Source organism: Lichenostomus cassidix, chromosome 29 (genome assembly GCF_008360975.1).
Source record: "Lichenostomus cassidix isolate B80296 chromosome 29, HeHo_3.0, whole genome shotgun sequence".
Classification (NCBI taxonomy): domain Eukaryota; kingdom Metazoa; phylum Chordata; class Aves; order Passeriformes; family Meliphagidae; genus Lichenostomus; species Lichenostomus cassidix.
This window is the reverse complement of record NC_139509.1, coordinates 1,069,548-1,086,829: the sequence shown is the minus strand read 5'-3', so window position 1 is coordinate 1,086,829 and position 17,282 is coordinate 1,069,548. Positions and strand designations below refer to the sequence as shown.

Genomic DNA, 17,282 nt, shown 5'->3' with positions numbered 1-17,282 from the left:
TGGGGTCTCTGTGGTGTCTGTGGGGTCCCTATGGGGTCTCTGGGCTCCAGGGGTCTCTGGGGTTATCTGGTCTCTGTGGGGTTTATGGGGTCTGTGGGGTCTGTGGGGCTGGGGGGGTTCTGCATTTTGGGGGGGCTGTGGGCTCTGGGGGTCTCTGTGGGGTCTGTGGGGTCCCTATGGGGTCTCTGGGTCGCGGGAGGTCTCTGTGGGGTCTGTGGGGTCTCTCGGGGAGCTCTGAGGGGTTTGTGGGGCTCTCGGGGGTCTCTGTGGGGTCTCTCGGGAGGTTTCTGGGGTCTGTGGGGCTTTTGGGGCTCTCAAGGGGTCTGTGGGGCTCTGTGGAGTCTATATGGGGTCTGTGGGGTCTCTATGGGGGGCTCTCAGGGGGTTTCTGGGGCTCTCAGGGGGTCTCTGTGTCGCCGGAGGTCTCTGTGGGGTCTCTGTGGGGTTTCTATGGGGTCTGTGGATCTCTCGGGGGGCACTGTGGGGTCTTTGGGGCTCTCAGGGGGTCTGTGGGGTCGCGGGAGGTCTCTGTGGGGTGTTTGTGGGGTCTGTGGGGCTCTGTGGAGTTTCTGTGGGGTCTCTATGGGGTCTCTATGGGATCTCTGTGGGGTCGGTGGGTTTCTCGGGGGGTCTCTGGGTTTTGGGAGGGCTGTGGGGTCTCTGTGGGGTCTCTCGGGGGACTCTGGGGGGTCTGTGGGGCTCTCGGGAGGTTTCTGGGGTCTGTGGGGTCCCTGTGGGCTCTCTCGGGGGGCTCTGGGGCGTCTGTGGGGCTCTCAAGGGGTCTCTGGACGCCGGGAGATCTCTGTGGGGTCTGTAGGGTCTCTGTGGAGTTTCTGTGGGGTCTCTGTGGGGACTCTGGGGGTGCTGTGGGGTCTCTATGCGGTCTCTGTGGGGTCTGTGGGGCTCTCAGGGGGTTTCTGGGTCCCGGGAGGTCTCTATGGGGTCTGTGGGGTCTCTGTGGGGTGCTGTCAGGTGTCTGTGATGTCTCTGTGGGGTTTCCGTGGGGTCTCTCTATGGGGTCTCTATGGGATTTCTATGGGGTCCCTATGGGGTCTCTATAGGGTGTCTGGGGGTGCTGTGAGGTGTCTATGGGGTCTCTGGGGTGTCTCTATAGGGTCTCTGAGGCTCTCTATAGGGTCTCCGGGGTCCCAATGGGATCTCTATGGGGTCCCTAGGTGGTCTCTGTTGGCTCTCTCTGGGGTCTCTATAGGGTCTCTGGGGTCTCTATAGGCTCTCTATAGGCTCTCTATGGTGTCTCTATAGGGTCTCTATGGGGTCCCTATGGGGTCTCTATAGGGTGTCTCTATAGGGTGCCTATGGGGTCTCTGGTGTGTCTCTATGGGGTCTCTATAGGGTCTCTATAGGGTGTCCCTATAGGGTCTCCGTAGGGTCTCTATAGGGTCTCTAGGGGTCTCTCTGGGATCTCTATAAGGTCTCTATAGGGTGTCCCTATAGGGTCCCTATAGGGTCTCTCTGGGGTCTCTATAGGGTGTCTATATGGGGTCTCTATGGGGTCTCTATAGGGTCTCTATGGGGTCTCTGGGGTCTCTCTGGGGTCTCTGTGGTGTCTCTATAGGGTCTCTCTGGGATCTCTCTGGGGTCTCTATAGGGTCTCTGAGGCTCTCTATGGGGTCTCTCTGGGGTGTCTATGGGGTCTCTATAGGGTGTCTCTATAGGGTCCCTATGGGGTCTCCGGTGTGTCTCTAGGGGGTCTCTGTAGGGTGTCTATAGGGTCTCTGAGAGTCTCTATAGGATCTCTATAGGGTGTCCCTATAGGGTCTGTATAGGGTCTGTATAGGGTCTCTATAGGGTCTCTATAGGGTCTCTATGGGGTCTCTATAGGATCTCTATAGGGTGTCCCTATAGGGTCTCTATAGGATCTCTATAGGGTGTCCCTATAGGGTCTCTATAGGGTCTCTATAGGGTGTCCCTATAGGGTCTCTCTGAGGGTCTCTATAGGGTCTCTCTGGGGTCTCTGGGGTCTCTCTAGGGTCTCTGGGCTCTCCGGGTGTCCCGCTGTCACTGTCCCCCCAGCAGCAGCCCGCGGTGTCGGGGGGGGGCAGTGGGGATCAATTATTGATCAATTATTGATGAATGATTGATGAATGATTAATGAGCGATCAATAAATTATTGACGCCCGACGAGTCCCGGCTGCTAATGAGCTGTAATTGAGCTGCGCGGGCAGCGGGGCGTGACCGGCCGGCGGTGTCACTGTGTCCCCGTGTGTGTCACTGTGTGTGTCACTGTGTGTGTCACTGTGTCCTTCTGTACCTGTGTCCCAGTGTCACTGTAGTGTCCCCACGTATGTCCCTGTGTCACTGTGAGTGTCCCCATGTCCCTGTTTCCTCATGTCACTGTGTGTGTCCCTGTGTCCCCATGTCTCCATGTCCCTGTGTCACTGTGAGTGTCCCCATGTCCCTCTGGCTGTCCTCATGTCCCCATATCCCTGTGTCACTGTGTAGCTGTGTCCCTATGTCACTGTGAATGTCCCCATGTCCCTGTGTCACTGTGTCCCCCTGTCCCATGTCCCTCTTTCCCTGTGTCCTCATGTCCCTGTGTCACTGAGTGTCCCCGTGTCCCTGTGAGTGTCCCCATGTCCCCATGTCCCTGTGTCCCCATGTCCCCGTGTACTTTCCCTGTGTCCCCTCTGTCCCCATGTCACTGTGAGTGTCCCCATGTCCCTGTGTCCCCATGTTCCCATGTCCCTCTGGCTGTCCCCATGTCCCTGTGTGTGTCACTGTGTCCTTCTGTACCTGTGTCCCCGTGTCACTGTGTGTGTCCCCCTGTCCCATGTCCCTCTTTCCCTGTGTCCCCGTGTCCCTGTGTCCCTGTGTCCCTCTGTACCTGTGTCCCTGTGTCCCCATGTCCCCATGTGTGTCCCTGTGTCACTGTGTCCCCGTGTCCCTGTGTCCCGTGTCCCTCTGTACCTGTGTCCCTGTGTCACTGTGAGTGTCCCCGTGTCACTGTGAGTGTCCCCATGTCCCTGTGTGTGTCCCCGTGTCCCTCTGGCTGTCCCCATGTCCCTGTGTACCTGTGTCCCTGTATCCCCATGTCCCTGTGTGTGTCCCTGTGTCACTGTGTGTGTCCCTGTCCCATGTCCCTCTTTCCCTGTGTCCCCATGTCCCTGTGTCACTGTGTTCCCGTGTCCCTGTAGTGTCCCCCTGTCCCCCTTTCCCTGTGAGTGTCCCCATGTCCCTGTGTCACTGAATGTCCCCATGTCTCTGTCCCTATGTCCCTGTGTCACTGTGTCGCTGTGTCACTGTGTGTGTCCCTGTGTCCCTGTGTCCCTGTGTCCCTCTGTACCTGTGTCCCCATGTCCCCATGTGTGTCCCTGTGTCCCTGTGTCCCTGTGTCCCCATGTCCCCATGTGTGTCCCTGTGTCACTGTGTCCCTCTGTACCTGTGTCCCCGTGTCCCTCTGGCTGTCCCCATGTCCCCATGTCCCTGTGTCACTGTGAATGTCCCCATGTCTCTGTCCCTATGTCCCTGTGTGTGTCCCTGTGTCACTGTGAGTGTCCCCATGTCCCTCTGGCTGTCCCCATGTTCCCATGTCCCCATGTCCCTGTGTCCCTGAGTCCCCATGTCCCTGTGTCACTGTGAGTGTCCCCATGTCCCTGTGAGTGTCCCCGTGTCCCTCTGGCTGTCCCCATGTCCCTGTGTCACTGTGTCCCCGTGTCCCTGTGTCACTGTGTGTGTCCCTGTGTGTGTCCCTGTGTCCCTCTTTCCCTGTGTCCCCATGTCCTTGTGTCCTCATGTCCCCGTGTCACTGTGAGTGTCCCCATGTCCCCATGTCCCTGTGTTCCCATGTCCCTGTGTGTGTCTCTGTGTCACTGTGAGTGTTCCTGTGTCCCTGTGTGTGTCCCCCTGTCCCATGTCCCTCTTTCCCTGTGTCCTCATGTCCCCACGTCCCCGTGTCCATTTGTCCCTGTGTCCCTCTGTCCCCCTGTCCCTGTCCTTCTGTCCCTGTGCCCACCTGGCCCATGTGTGTCCCCATGTCACTGTGTCCCCGTGTCCCCATGTCCGTGTCTCCCCATGTCCCCGTGTGTGTCTCTGTGTCCCCGTGTCCCTCTGTCCCCAAGTCCCTGTGCCCACCTGGCCCGTGTGTGTCCCCATGTGTGTCCCCATGTCCCCATGTGTGTCGCCACGTCCCTGTGTCCCCACGTCCCCCGGTGTGTCCCCACGTCCCTGTGTCCCCATGTCCCCGTGTGTGTCGCCATGTCCCCCTGCGTGTCCCCATGTCCCCACATCCCCCTGCGTGTCCCCACGTCCCCAGGGCCACCTCCGGGTCACACTGGTTTATTGGTGGCCCCGCGGCCGCCCCTCCCCCAATTAAATACAAACCAAAGCCGCCCCTCCCCCCGCGCCCCCCGCCATAGTGCAAACCCCCCGCGACACCCGGCGACACCCGGCGACACCCGAGTGACACCCCGGGGACACCCTGGGGACACCCTGGGGACACCGCGGGGACACCCCGGGGACATCCCGGGGACAGGGGTCAGTGCAAAGTGAGGTGCCCGCGGCGGGGACAGGGCAGTGCAGCGGCGGTGGCACCAAGGGACAGCGGGTGGCACCAAGGGACAGCAGATGGCACCGGGGGACAGCGGGTGGCACCAAGGGACAGCGGGTGGCACCGTCCCTGGGGACAGGGTGACAGCGGTGACACCGCCAGCAGCTCCTGTCCCGGCTGAGGTCACAGCGCTGAGGCCACCGGCGAGTCCCTGGGGTGTCCCTGTAGTGTCCTTGCAGTGTCCCCAAAGTGTCCCCGCGGTGTCCTTGCAGTGTCCCGGTGGTGTCCCCAAAGTGTCCCCGCGCCCAGCATGCCAGCCGTGCCCGTGTCCAGCGTGGCAGTGCCAGCTCGGTGTCACCCCATGTGCCACCGTGGCGGTGCCCAGTCCGGGGGTGACAATTCGCGGTGGTGACAATTCGCGGTGGTGACAATTCCCGGTCATTCCCAGTCCGATGTGGGAGGTGACACCGTGGCTGTCCCCTGCCAGGGTGTGGGGTGGGGATGTCACCTGTGCGGGTGACATTGGCCATGCAGGTGACACCGCCGGTGCAGGTGACACTGTCCGTGAGGTGTCCCCAGCAGTGGGGACAATCCCAGCCATGCAGGTGACACTGCCGGTGCAGGTGACACTGTCCATGAGGTGTCCCCAGCAGTGGGGACAATCCCAGCCATGCAGGTGACACTGTCCGTGAGGGGTGCCCAGGAATGGGGACATTGGTGGCTGTGCAGGTGGCACTGTCCTTGCGGTGTCCCCAGCAGTGGGAACATCCCTGGCCATGCAGGTGACACTGTCCTCGCAGTGTCCCCAGGGCTGTGGTGTCCCCAGGCGTGCAGGTGACACTGTCCGTGTGAAGGTCCCCACCAGTGGGGATGTCCTCGGTGGCACAGGTGACATCGCCAGCATAGGGGTCCGTGCAGGTGACACCTCCGGGGGGTCGCCAGCCATGCAGGTGACACCGTCCTTGTGAGGGTCCCCAAGCCATGAGGTGTCCCCAAGCCATGAGTTGTCCCCAAGCCATGGGGTGTCTCCAAGCCATGAGGTGTCCCCAAGCCATGAGGTGTCCCCAAGCCGTTCGGTGTCCCCAAACTGTGGAGTGTCCTCAAGCCACGGGGTGTCCCCAAGCCATGAGGTGTCCCCAAGCGATGGGGTGTCCCCAAGCTGTTCGATGTCCCCGAACCATGGAGCGTCCCAAGGCATGAGTTGTCCCCAAGCCATGAGGTGTTCCCAAGCTGTGGGTTGTCCCCATCACCTCGGGGTGTCCCCAGGCCGTGGGGTGTCCCCAAGCCACGGGGTGTCCCCAAGCCATGAGGTGTCCCCAAGACTTTTGGTGTCCTCAAACTGTGGAGCGTCCCAGGCCATGGGGTGTCCCCAAGTCATGGGGTGTCCCTGTCACGGCGGGGTGTCCCCAGGCCGTGGGGTGTCCCCAAGCCATGGGGTGTCCCTGTCACGGCGGGGTGTCCCCAGGCCATGGGATGTCCCCGTCACCGCGGTGTCCCCTCAGGCCTCGGAGGCTGCCTGGGGTTTGAGCTGCGCCTTCTCCATGGCAGTGCCGTACGGCCCGGAGCGCTTGAAGAACCCCAGCTGGGGACAGCGCGGGGGTCAGGGGACACCGAGACACCCCGGTGACACCCCTGTGACCCCCGTGTCCCTCCAGTGACCCCCGTGTCCCTCCAGTGCCACCCCATGTCCCCCCTGGGCCCCATATGGCCCCCCAGTGTCCCTCCAGGACCCCCCCAGTATCCCCCTACATCCCTCCCAGTGTCCCCAGTGTCTCCACAGTGTCCCCCAGTGTCCCCCCAGTATCCCCCTAGTATATCCCCAATGTCCCCCCAGTGTCCCCCAGTGTCCCCACTGTGTCCCCACTGTGTCCCCCAGTGTCCCCAAGTATCCCCAGTATATCCTCAGTGTCCCCCCAGTATATCCCCAATGTTCCCCCAGTGTCCCCAAGTGTCCCTCCAGGACCCCCCAGTGTCCCCCATGACCCTCCCGGTGTCCCCAGTGTCCCCCCAGTGTCCCCCAGTGTCCCCTAGTATATCCCCAGTGTCCCCAATGTCCCTGCAGTGTCCCCAGTGTCCCCCCAGTATCCCCCAATGTCCCCGCAGTGTCCCCAGTGTCCCCCACGGCCCTCCCAGTGTCCCCATTGTCACCCCAATGTCCCCGCAGTGTCCCCCCAGTGTCTCCCCAGTGTCCCCCAGTGTCCCTGCAGTATATCCCCAGTGTCCCCCCACGACCCTCCCAGTGTCCCCGCAGTGTCCCCAGTGTCCCCCGGTGTCCCCAGTGTCCCCGCTGTCCCCAGGCTCACCTTGTACAGTCCGTAGCAGAGCAGGCCGAGCAGCAGCAGCCCGAGCAGCACCGCCAGGACCACCACCCACACCGGGACCCCCCCGGCCGCCTCGGGGCGCGACAGGGACAGCGCTGTCACCACCTGGGGACAGCGACAGACAGGGGTCACACAGTGCCACCCACACCGGGACCCCCCCGGCCGCCTCGGGGCGGGACAGGGACAGCGCTGTCACCACCTGGGGACAGCGACAGACAGGAGTCACACAGTGCCACCCACACCGGGACCCCCCCGACCGCCTCGGGGCGCGACAGGGACAGCGCTATCACCACCTGGGGACAGCGACACACCGGGGTCACCCAGTGCCACCCACACCGGGACCCCCCCGGCCGCCTCGGGGCGGGACAGGGACAGCGCTGTCACCACCTGGGGACAGCGACACACCGGGGTCACACAGTGCCACCCACACCGGGACCCCCCCGGCCGCCTCGGGACGGGACAGGGACAGCGCTGTCACCACCTGGGGACAGCGACAGACAGGGGTCACACACAGCATCACCCTGTCTGACCCACAGCGACACCACTGCCACCCAGTGCCACCCAGTGCCACCCACACCGGGACCCCCCCGGCTGCCTCGTGGCGGGATCACGCCAGCGGTGTCACCTCCCGCCACCCCCGATCTCAGTGTCACCCGCGGTGTCACCCCGGCAGCCACTGCAGCCTCGTCCGCCCCATGTCCCTCCCCGGGTCCCCGTGTCCCCCGTGTCCCTCCCTGTCCTCCCTGTGTCCCCATGTCCCCTGTCGCACCTGCAGGCATAGGACTCTGGCTGGACCCGATGTCCCCCGTGTCCCCATGTCCCTCTTGTCCCCATGTCCATCCCCATCCCTGCCGTGTCCCCAAGATCCTCCGATGTCCCCAAGTCCCCCCCATGTCCCCGTGTCCCTGTGGCACCTGCGGGTGGTGGCGCGGGTAGGACTCTGGCCAGACGCGGTGTCCCCCATGTCCCCCATGTCCCCCATGTCCCTCCCCGTCCCCCATGTCCCCCATATCCCCCATGTCCCCATATCCCTCATGTCCCCATATCCCCCAGTCTCTCCCTGTCCCCCATATCCCCCATGTCCCCAAGTCCCTCCCCGTCCCCTCGGTGTCCCCAAGTCCCTGTGTCACCTGCAGCCGGTGGCGCAGGTAGGACTCTGGTCGGACACATTGTCCCCCGTGTCCCCCATTCCCCCATGTCCCCAAGTCCCCCCGATGTCCCCAAGTCCCTGTGTCACCTGCAGGCGGTGGCGCGGGTAGGACTCTGGCCAGACGCAGTGTCCCCCATGTCCTTCATGTCCCCAAGTCCCTCCCCGTCCCCCATGTCCCCCATGTCCCCCATGTCCCCCATGTCCCCCATGTCCCCAAGTCCCTCCCTGTCCCCTCGGTGTCCCCAAGTCCCTGTGTCACCTGCAGCCGGTGGCGCGGGTAGGACTCTGGCCAGATGCAGTGTTCCCCATGTCCCCGATGTCCCCATATCCCCCCATATCCCCCATGTCCCCAAGTCCCCCCGATGTCCCCGTGTCCCTGTGTCACCTGCAGCCGGTGGCGCGGGTAGGACTCTGGCCGCACGCGGTATGGCAGCTGCAGCACCCTGAACTCTGCGTCACAGCGCAGCGCCGGTGTCCCCAACTCCCGCTGCGACACAGGGGACACGGGGGACAGCCCTCAGTGCCACCGCGGACACAGGGGACAGCCCTCAGTGCCACCGCGACACTCGGGGACAGCCCTCAGTGCCACCGCGGGCACAGGGGACAGCCCTCAGTGCCACCGCGGACAGGCGGGGACAGCCCTCAGTGCCACCGCGGACACTCGGGGACAGCCCTCAGTGCCACCGGCGACACTCGGGGACAGCCCTCAGTGCCACCGGCGACACAGGGGACAGCCCTCAGTGCCACCGCGGGCACAGGGGACAGCCCTCAGTGCCACCGGCGACACTCGGGGACAGCTCTCAGTGCCACCGCGGACACTCAGGGACAGCCATCAGTGCCACCGCGGACACAGGGGACACTCGGGGACAGCTCTCAGTGCCACTGGCGACACGCGGGGACAGCCCTCAGTGCCACCGGCGACACAGGGGACATTCGGGGACAGCCCTCAGTGTCACCGCGACACAGGGGACATTCGGGGACAGCCCTCAGTGCCACCGCAGACACAGGGGACAGCCCTCAGTGCCACCGCGACACAGGGGACAGCCCTCAGTGCCACTGCGGACAGTTGGGGACAGCCCTCAGTGCCACCGCGGACACGGGGGACAGCCCTCAGTGCCACTGGTGACACTCGGGGACAGCCCTCAGTGCCACCGCGGACAGGTGGGGACAGCCCTCAGTGCCACCGGTGACACAGGGGACAGCCCTCAGTGCCACTGGTGACACTCGGGGACAGCCCTCAGTGCCACCGCGGGCACAGGGGACAGCCCTCAGTGCCACCGCGGACAGGCGAGGGACACTCGGGGACACCCAAAGCCACCCCCGGGGTGTCCCAGGGAATTTTGGGGAATTTCAGGGAATTTTCAGGTTTTTTTCCAGGGAATTTCGTTGTTTTTTTTTTTTTTCCCAGGGAATTTTGGGGAATTTCAGGGAATTTTCAAGTTTTATTTTCCTAGGGAATTCTGTGGAATCGCAGGGAATTTTGGAGGTGTTTTTCCAGGGAATTTTGGGGAATTTCAGGGAATTTCGGAGGTGTTTTTTCAGGGAATTTTGGGGTTTTTTTCCAGGGAATTTTGGGGAATCCCAGGGAAATTTTGGGTTTTTTTCTCAGGGAATTTCGGTTTTCCTTTCCAGGGAATTTTGGGGAATTTCAAGGAATTTTGGAGGTGTTTTTTCAGGGAATTTTGGTTTTTTTTTTCCCGGGGAATTTTGGGGAATCTCAGGGAGTTTTCAGGTTTTTTTTCCAGGAAATTTTAGGGGATCGCAACGAATCAAATTTTTTTTTTTTTTTCCAGGGAATTTTGGGGAATTTTTGGGTTTTTCTTCCCAGTGAATTTTGGGGAATTTCAGGGAATTTCATTTGTTTTTTTTTTTTTTTTCAGGGAATTTTAGGGGATTGCAGGGAATTTTGGGTTTTTTTGGGTTTTTTTGGGGTATTTTTGGGGTATTTTTGGGGTCTCACCTGGCGCCCAGAGGGGGTCTGCAGGGATTTGGGTTCTTTTGGGTTTTTTGGGGTATTTTTCGGTTTTGGGGGTTTTTTTGGGTATTTTTTTTGGTATTTTGGGTTTTTTGGGATATTTTTCGGTTATTTTTGGGGTCTCACCTGTCGGCCCGGCGGGCTCCTCAGGGATTTGGGGTTTTAGGATATTTTGGGGTATATTTTTGGGTTTGGGTTTTATTGGGGTATTTTTTGGGTATTTTTTTGGTATTTTGGGGGTTTTTGGGGTATTTTTGGGGTATTTTTTTGGTATTTTTGGGGTATTTTGGGTTATTTTTGGGGTTTTTTTGGGGGGTTTTGGGTATTTTGGGGTTTTAGGATATTTTTGGGACATTTTTTTGGCTATTTTGGGGTCTCACCTGTCGGCCCGGCGGGCTCCTCAGGGATTTGGGATTTTTGGGGTATTTTTGGGTTTTTTGGGTATTTTTGGGTATTTTTGGGTATTTTTTGGGTATTTTGGGTTATTTTTGGGTTTTTTTTTTGTTTTTCTTTGGGTTTTGGGTATTTTTGGGTTTTTGGGCTATTTTGGGATATTTTTGGTTATTTTTTGGGATATTTTGGGGTATCACCTGGCGGCCAGGTGGGCTCCTCAGGGATTTGGGGTTTAGGATATTTTTGGGATATTTTTTTTTTTTTGTTTTGGGGTTTTTTGGGGTATTTTTTGGGTATTTTTGGGGTATTTTGGGTTATTTTTGGGGTTTTTGGGGGGTTTGGGTATTTTGGGGTTTTTGGGGGGGTTTTTGGGTATTTTGGGGTTTTAGGATATTTTTGGGATATTTTTGGGATATTTTTGGCTATTTTGGGGTCTCACCTGTCGGCCCGGCGGGCTCCTCAGGGATTTGGGATTTTTGGGGTATTTTTGGTTATTTTTGGGGTTTTTTTGAGCTATTTTGGGTTACTTTTGGGGGTTTTTATGGGGTATTTTCGGGGGTTTTGGGGTTTTTTTGTGGTATTTTTTGGGTTTTTTGGGGAATTTTTTGGGTTTTTGGGGTTTTAGGATATTTTTGGGTTATTTTTGGGATATTTTTAGGATATTTTGGGGTATTTTGGGGTCTCACCTGTCTGCCCGGCGGGCTCCTCAGGGATTTGGGGTTTTATGATATTTTTAGGATATTTTAGGATATTTTTAGGATATTTTAGGATATTTTGGGGTATTTTAGGATATTTTTGGGTCTCACCTGTCTCCCTGGCGGGCTCCTCAGGGATTTGGGGTTTTATGATATTTTTAGGATATTTTTGGGATATTTTTAGGATATTTTTAGGGTATTTTGGGGTCTCACCTGTCTGCCCGGCGGGCTCCTCAGGGATTTGGGGTTTTAGGATATTTTTAGGATATTTTTGGGATATTTTTAGGATATTTTAGGATATTTTTGGGCTATTTTGGCTATTTTGGGGTCTCACCTGTCTCCCCGGCGTGCTCCTCGGGGATTTGGGTTTTTGGGTATTTTGGGTTATTTTTGGGATATTTTTAGGATATTTTTGGGGTATTTTGGGGTCTCACCTGTCTGGCCGGCGGGCTCCTCAGGGATTTGGGGTTTTATGATATTTTTAGGATATTTTAGGATATTTTTAGGATATTTTGGCTATTTTTGGGTCTCACCTGTCTGGCCGGCGGGCTCCTCAGGCGGAAGGTGAGTCTCAGGCTGACCCTCTGCTGTCTCTCCAGCGCCCCCGAGGGACAGCGCAGCCGGAAGCACTCGGCCTCGGGACAGCCCTGGCACCGGGGGGACACCGAGATGTCACCAGGGGGGACACCGAGATGTCACCAAGGGGGACAGCAGCACCCTCAGGGGACACCGTGGTGACACCACAGGGGACAGCAGCAGCCCAGGGGACACCGCGGTGTCACCATGAAGGACAGCAGCACCCCAGGGGACAGCAACAGTGTCACCACAGGGGACAGCAGCACCCCCAGGGGACACCGCGATGTCACCAAGGGGGACAGCAGCAGCCCCAGGGGACACTGTGGTGACACCGCAGGGGACAGCAGCACGCCAGGGGACACTGTGGTGTCACCACAGGGGACAGCAGCACCCCAGGGGACATCACCGTGTCACCACAGGGGACAGCAGCAGCCCAGGGGACACCGTGGTGTCACCACAGGGGGGACAGCAGCACCGCCAGGGGACACCGCAGGGGACAGCAGCACCCCAGGGGACACCGCCATGTCACCAGGGTGGACAGCAGCACCCTCAGGGGACACTGTGGTGACACCGCAGGGGGGACAGCAGCACCGCCAGGGGACACCGCAGGGGGACAGCAGCGCCCCAGGCGACACCACAGCGTCACCAGAAGGGACAGCAGCACCCTCAGGGAACACTGTGGTGACACCGCAGGGGACAGCAGCACCCCAGGGGACACCGTGGTGTCACCACAGGGGACAGCAGCAGCCCAGGGGACACGGCGGTGTCACCACGGAGGGACAGCAGCACCGCCAGGGGACAGCAGCAGTGTCACCACAGGGGGGACAGCAGCAGCCCAGGGGACACTGCAGGGGGACAGCAGCGCCCCAGGCGACACCACAGCGTCACCAGAGGGGACAGCAGCACCCCAGGGGACACTGTGGTGTCACCAAGGGGGACAGCAGCACCCCAGGGGACACTGTGGTGTCACCAACGGGGACAGCAGCACCCCAGGGGACACTGCAGGGGACAGCAGCACCCCGGGGGACAACAGCAGTGTCACCACAGGGGACAGCAGCACCCCCAGGGGACACCACGATGTCACCACGGGGGGACAGCAGCACCCCCAGGTGTCCCCAGGGTGTCCCCAGGGTGTCCCCAAGGGCCAGGCCACCCCCTGCCACCAGCTGGGTCACCCCAACTCCACCCGCCTTGGGGACAATGGTGGGACAGTCAGTCAGGCCAGCCTGGGGTAACACAGGGGGACAGGGAGGGGACAATGGTGGGACAGTTAGACCAGCCTGGGGTGTGACACAGAGGGGACAAGGAGGGGACAATGGCAGGACAGTCAGTCAGGCCAACCCCGGGTGACACAGGGTGACAAGGAGGGGACAATGGTGGGACAGACTGGGGTGTGACACAGAGGGGACAAGGAGGGGACAATGGCGGGACAGTCAGTCAGGTCAGCCCAGGGTGACACAGGGTGACAAGGAGGGGACAGTGGCACTCACCAGGGTGTCCCCGCTGTCCCCAGTGTCCCTCGTGTCGCGGCGCTGCAGGACGTGTGGCCCTGGGCTCTGCTCCTGCTCCTGGGGACAGAGGGGACAGTGCTGGGGACAGCCTGGCCAGGCCACCCTCGGCCACCCCCGGCGGCTCCCGGTGTCACCTGATGTCCCCAGAGCCACCCGATGTCCCCAGTGTTACCGATGTCCCCAGAGTCACCCGATGTCCCCAGTGCCACCCGATGTCCCCAAGGTGCCCGACACCCTCCAGAGCCCATATTGCACCATCTCCCAGTGCCACCAAATGTCCCCTCATGTCCTCAGTGTCCCATCCCCCATTGTCCCCATTGTCCCCATTTTCCCCACTGTCCCCATTGTCCCCAGTGTCCCCACAGCTCCCCATTGTCCCCAATGTCCTTATTATCCCCATTGTCCCCACTGTCCCCAATGTCCCCACTGTCCCCACTGTCCCCACTGTCCCCAGTGTCCCCAGTGTCCCCAGTGTCCCCATTGTCCCCATTGTCCCCAGTGTCCCCATTGTCCCCAATGTCCCCACTGTCCCCAGTGTCCCCAGTGTCCCCATTGTCCCCATTGTCCCCAGTGTCCCCATTGTCCCCAATGTCCCCACTGTCCCCAGTGTCCCCAGTGTCCCCATTGTCCCCATTGTCCCCGATGTCCCCAGTGTCCCCACTGTCCCCAGTGTCCCCACTGTCCCCAGTGTCCCCAGTGTCCCCACTGTCCCCAGTGTCCCAGATGTCCCCAATGTCCCCAGTGTCCCCACTGTCCCCATTGTCCCCAGTGTCCCCACTGTCCCCACTGTCCCCAGTGTCCCCATTGTCTCCAGTGTCCCCAGTGTCCCCACTGTCCCCATTGTCCCCATTGTCCCCACTGTCCCCACTGTCTCCAGTGTCCCCAATGTCCCCAATGTCCCCATCATCCCCACTGTCCCCAATGTCCCCACTGTCCCCATTGTCCCCATTTTCCCCACTGTCCCCATACCGCCAGGCGCAGCGGGTCCAGCGGGTGACTGGCCGAGCAGTTGCTGAGCCCCGAGTGACCGGTGACATAGAGCAGCGGGTGGCCGCGGTGGCTCAGGGGACAGCTGAGCTCCAGGACACCATGGCTGATGGCACTGGGACCTTCGTTCACCACCTGGGGACACACAGGGGACACGGGGACATCCCCGGGGCGCGGGGTCAGGAGGGGGGAACCACGGGATTGGGGACATGGGGACACCAGGGTGGGGACAAGGGGACTCCTGGGGTTTGGGGACATGGCGACCTGCAGATTGGGGACATGGGGACTCCCTGGGTTTGGGGACACGGGGACTTGCAGGGTGAGTGACACAAGGACCTCAAGGTTGGGGACAAGGGGACCCCCGGGTTTGAGACAGGGGGACACCTAGGCTGGGGACATGGGGACCATGGGGTTTGGGGACATGGGGACACCAGGCTGGGGACATGGGGACTCCAGGTTTGGAGGACATGGGGACAAACTCAGGTTTGGGGACACGAGGACCCCATCTTGGGGACAAGGGGACCCGCAGGGTGGGTGACACAGGGACCTGTCGGGTTTGGGGACACAAGGACCGCCAGGGTGAGGGACACAGGGACTCCAGTTTGGGGATATGGGGACCCCCAGGATGAGGGACATGGGGACTTCCCGGATTTGGGGACACAGGGACTCCAGGTTTGGAGGACATGGGGACAAACTCAGGTCTGGGGACATGGGGACCCCAGCCTGGGGACACAAGGACCCCCAGGATGAGGGACACAGGGATCCCAGGTTGGGGACATGGGGAACCCTGAGTTTGGGGACATGGGAACCCCCGGCTTTGGGGACACAGGGACCACTGGGTTTGGGGACATGGGGACTTGCAGGGTGAGGGACACAAGGACCGCCAGGTTGGGGACATGGGGACCTGCAGGTTGGGAACATGGGGACCCCCGGGTTTGGGGACATGGGGACCCGCAGGCTGGGGACAAGGGGACCCCCGGGTTTGGGACAGGTGGACACCCAGGCTGGGAACATGGGGACCACTGGGTTTGGGGACATGGGGACCCCGAGTTGGGGACATGGGGACCCCCGGATTTGGGGACATGGGAACCCCCGGTTGGGGACACAGGGACCACTGGGTTTGGGGACATGGGGACCCCCGGCTGGGGACACAAGGACACCCAGGGTGACGGCCATGGGGCCCTCCAGGGTTTGGGGACACGGGGACACTTAGGCTGGGGACATGGGGACTTGCAGGGTGAGGGGCACAAGGACCCTCAGGCTGGGGACATGGGGACCTGCAGGGTGAGGGACATGGGGACCCTCCGGGTTTGGGGACATGGGGACCCCAGGCTGGGGACATGGGGACCCCCGGGGTTTGGGGACATGGGGATCCCCCGGGTTTGGGGACATGGGGACCCACAGGGTGGGTGACACAGGGACCACTGGGTTTGGGGACAAGGGGACCCACAGGGTGGGGTACACCGGGACCACTGGGTTTGGGGACATGGGGACTCCTGGCTTGGGGACACAGAGACCCCCCAGGGTGAGGGACATGGGGACCCCAGCTTGGGGACATGGGAACCCCCGGGGTTTGGGGACACGAGGACCACTGGGTTTGGGGACATGGGGACAAACTCAGGTTTGGGGACACGGGGATCCCCGGGGTTTGGGGACACGGGAACCCTCGGATTTGGGGACACGGGAGCCCGCAGCCTGGGGACACAGGTGACACGGCTGTCCCCACCTCGTACACGTGCTCCACGGGTGGCCCCAAGTCCTCCAGCCGCTGGGGGGGGTCGTGTCCCCACCCCCCCTCGGGGACAGTGACAACGTCGGGCTTGGACACCCTGCGGGGACACACCGCCGGGGGGGTGCGGGTCAGCCCGGCCGTGTCCCCGCGCTGTCCCCGCGGTGTCGCCGCGGTGTCACTCACCCGAACACGGACACCCTGGTGGCAGCGCGCACCGCCAGCGCCACCGGAACCAGCGCGCTCTGCGAGTTGTTGGCGTTCTTGCTGCGGGGCGGGGCGGTTAGGGACACCGGGGACATGCTGGGGACACTTCGGGGACACCCCCGGGACACCCAGAGAGACCCCCGGGGTGTCCCGGAGACACCCAAGCCCCTCGGGGACACCGACAGGGACACCCCGGGACCCCCGGAGACCTCCAGGGACACCCAGAGACCCCCAGGGACACTCCAGGACACCCCCAGGGACACTCCGAGACCCCCAGAGACACTCCGGGACACCCCCTGGGACACTCCGAGACCCCCCGGGACCCCCAACCTCCCCGGAGATACCCCGAGACCCCCTGAGACACCCCGTAGACCCCCAGAGACCTCCAGGGACACCCAGAGATGCCCCGAGACCCCCAGGAACACCCCCTGAGACCCCCCGAGACACTCAGGGACACCCCGAGACCCCCTGAGACACCCAGAGACCCTCTGAGACACCCAATGCCCTCGGGGACCCTCCGAGATCCCCCGAGACCCCCAGAGACACCCAGAGACCCCCAGAGACCCCCAGAGACACTCCGAGACCCCCACAGACACCCCTGGGACCCCAGAGACACGCCGAGACCCCCATGGACCCCCGAGACCCCCAGGGACACCCTGAGACACCCCGAGACCCCCAGAGAAACCCCCGGGTCCCCCAGACACCCCCAACCCCCGGACACCCCCAGGGAAACCCCGAGACCCCCAGGACCCCCAAAACCCCAAACCCCCCAAACCCCACCTGCGGATCTGCAGCTCGAAGCTCACGCTGTCGTTGGTGTCGCTCAGGTGGGGGAGGGTGAAGCGCAGCCCCCCCCAGATCTGCGGGGACACCGGGGGGTCACTGCGGGACCCCCGAGACCCCCAGAGACCTCCAGAGACACCCAGAGACACCCAGAGACCCCAGAGACACCCAGAGACCCCCAGAGACCCCCAGAGACACCCAGAGACACCCAGAGACACCCAGAGACCCCCAGGGACCCCCAGGGACCCCCAGGGACACCCAGGGACCCCCAGAGATCCCCCAGGGACACCCAGAGACCCCCAGAGACACCCAGGGACACCCAGGGACCCTCAGAGACACCCAGCGTCCCCAGGGACCCCCCAGGACCCCCAGAGATCTCCAGAGACCCCCAGTGTCCCCAGGGACCCCCAGAGACCCCCAGGGAGCCCCTGAGACCCCCAGAGACCCC

The 17,282-nt window shown here is 61.6% G+C and overlaps 1 protein-coding gene across 1 annotated transcript in view; it reads right to left on the bottom strand.

Moving 5' to 3' along the window:
- Positions 1-4,356: 4,356 nt before the first annotated feature.
- Positions 4,357-17,282, bottom strand: part of LOC146425789 (integrin alpha-5-like) — a 16,261-nt gene continuing 3,335 nt past the window's right edge. The window contains exons 2-10 of the mRNA XM_085041082.1: positions 16,832-16,933; positions 16,031-16,111; positions 15,842-15,944; positions 14,098-14,250; positions 13,108-13,185; positions 11,575-11,688; positions 8,364-8,465; positions 6,811-6,933; positions 4,357-6,089 (exon numbers count right to left, since the gene is read on the bottom strand). Of these exons, the coding sequence (XP_084897208.1) occupies positions 6,006-6,089; positions 6,811-6,933; positions 8,364-8,465; positions 11,575-11,688; positions 13,108-13,185; positions 14,098-14,250; positions 15,842-15,944; positions 16,031-16,111; positions 16,832-16,933 (940 nt within the window). The 3' untranslated portion in view covers positions 4,357-6,005. The remainder of the gene's footprint in view (positions 6,090-6,810; positions 6,934-8,363; positions 8,466-11,574; positions 11,689-13,107; positions 13,186-14,097; positions 14,251-15,841; positions 15,945-16,030; positions 16,112-16,831; positions 16,934-17,282) is intronic.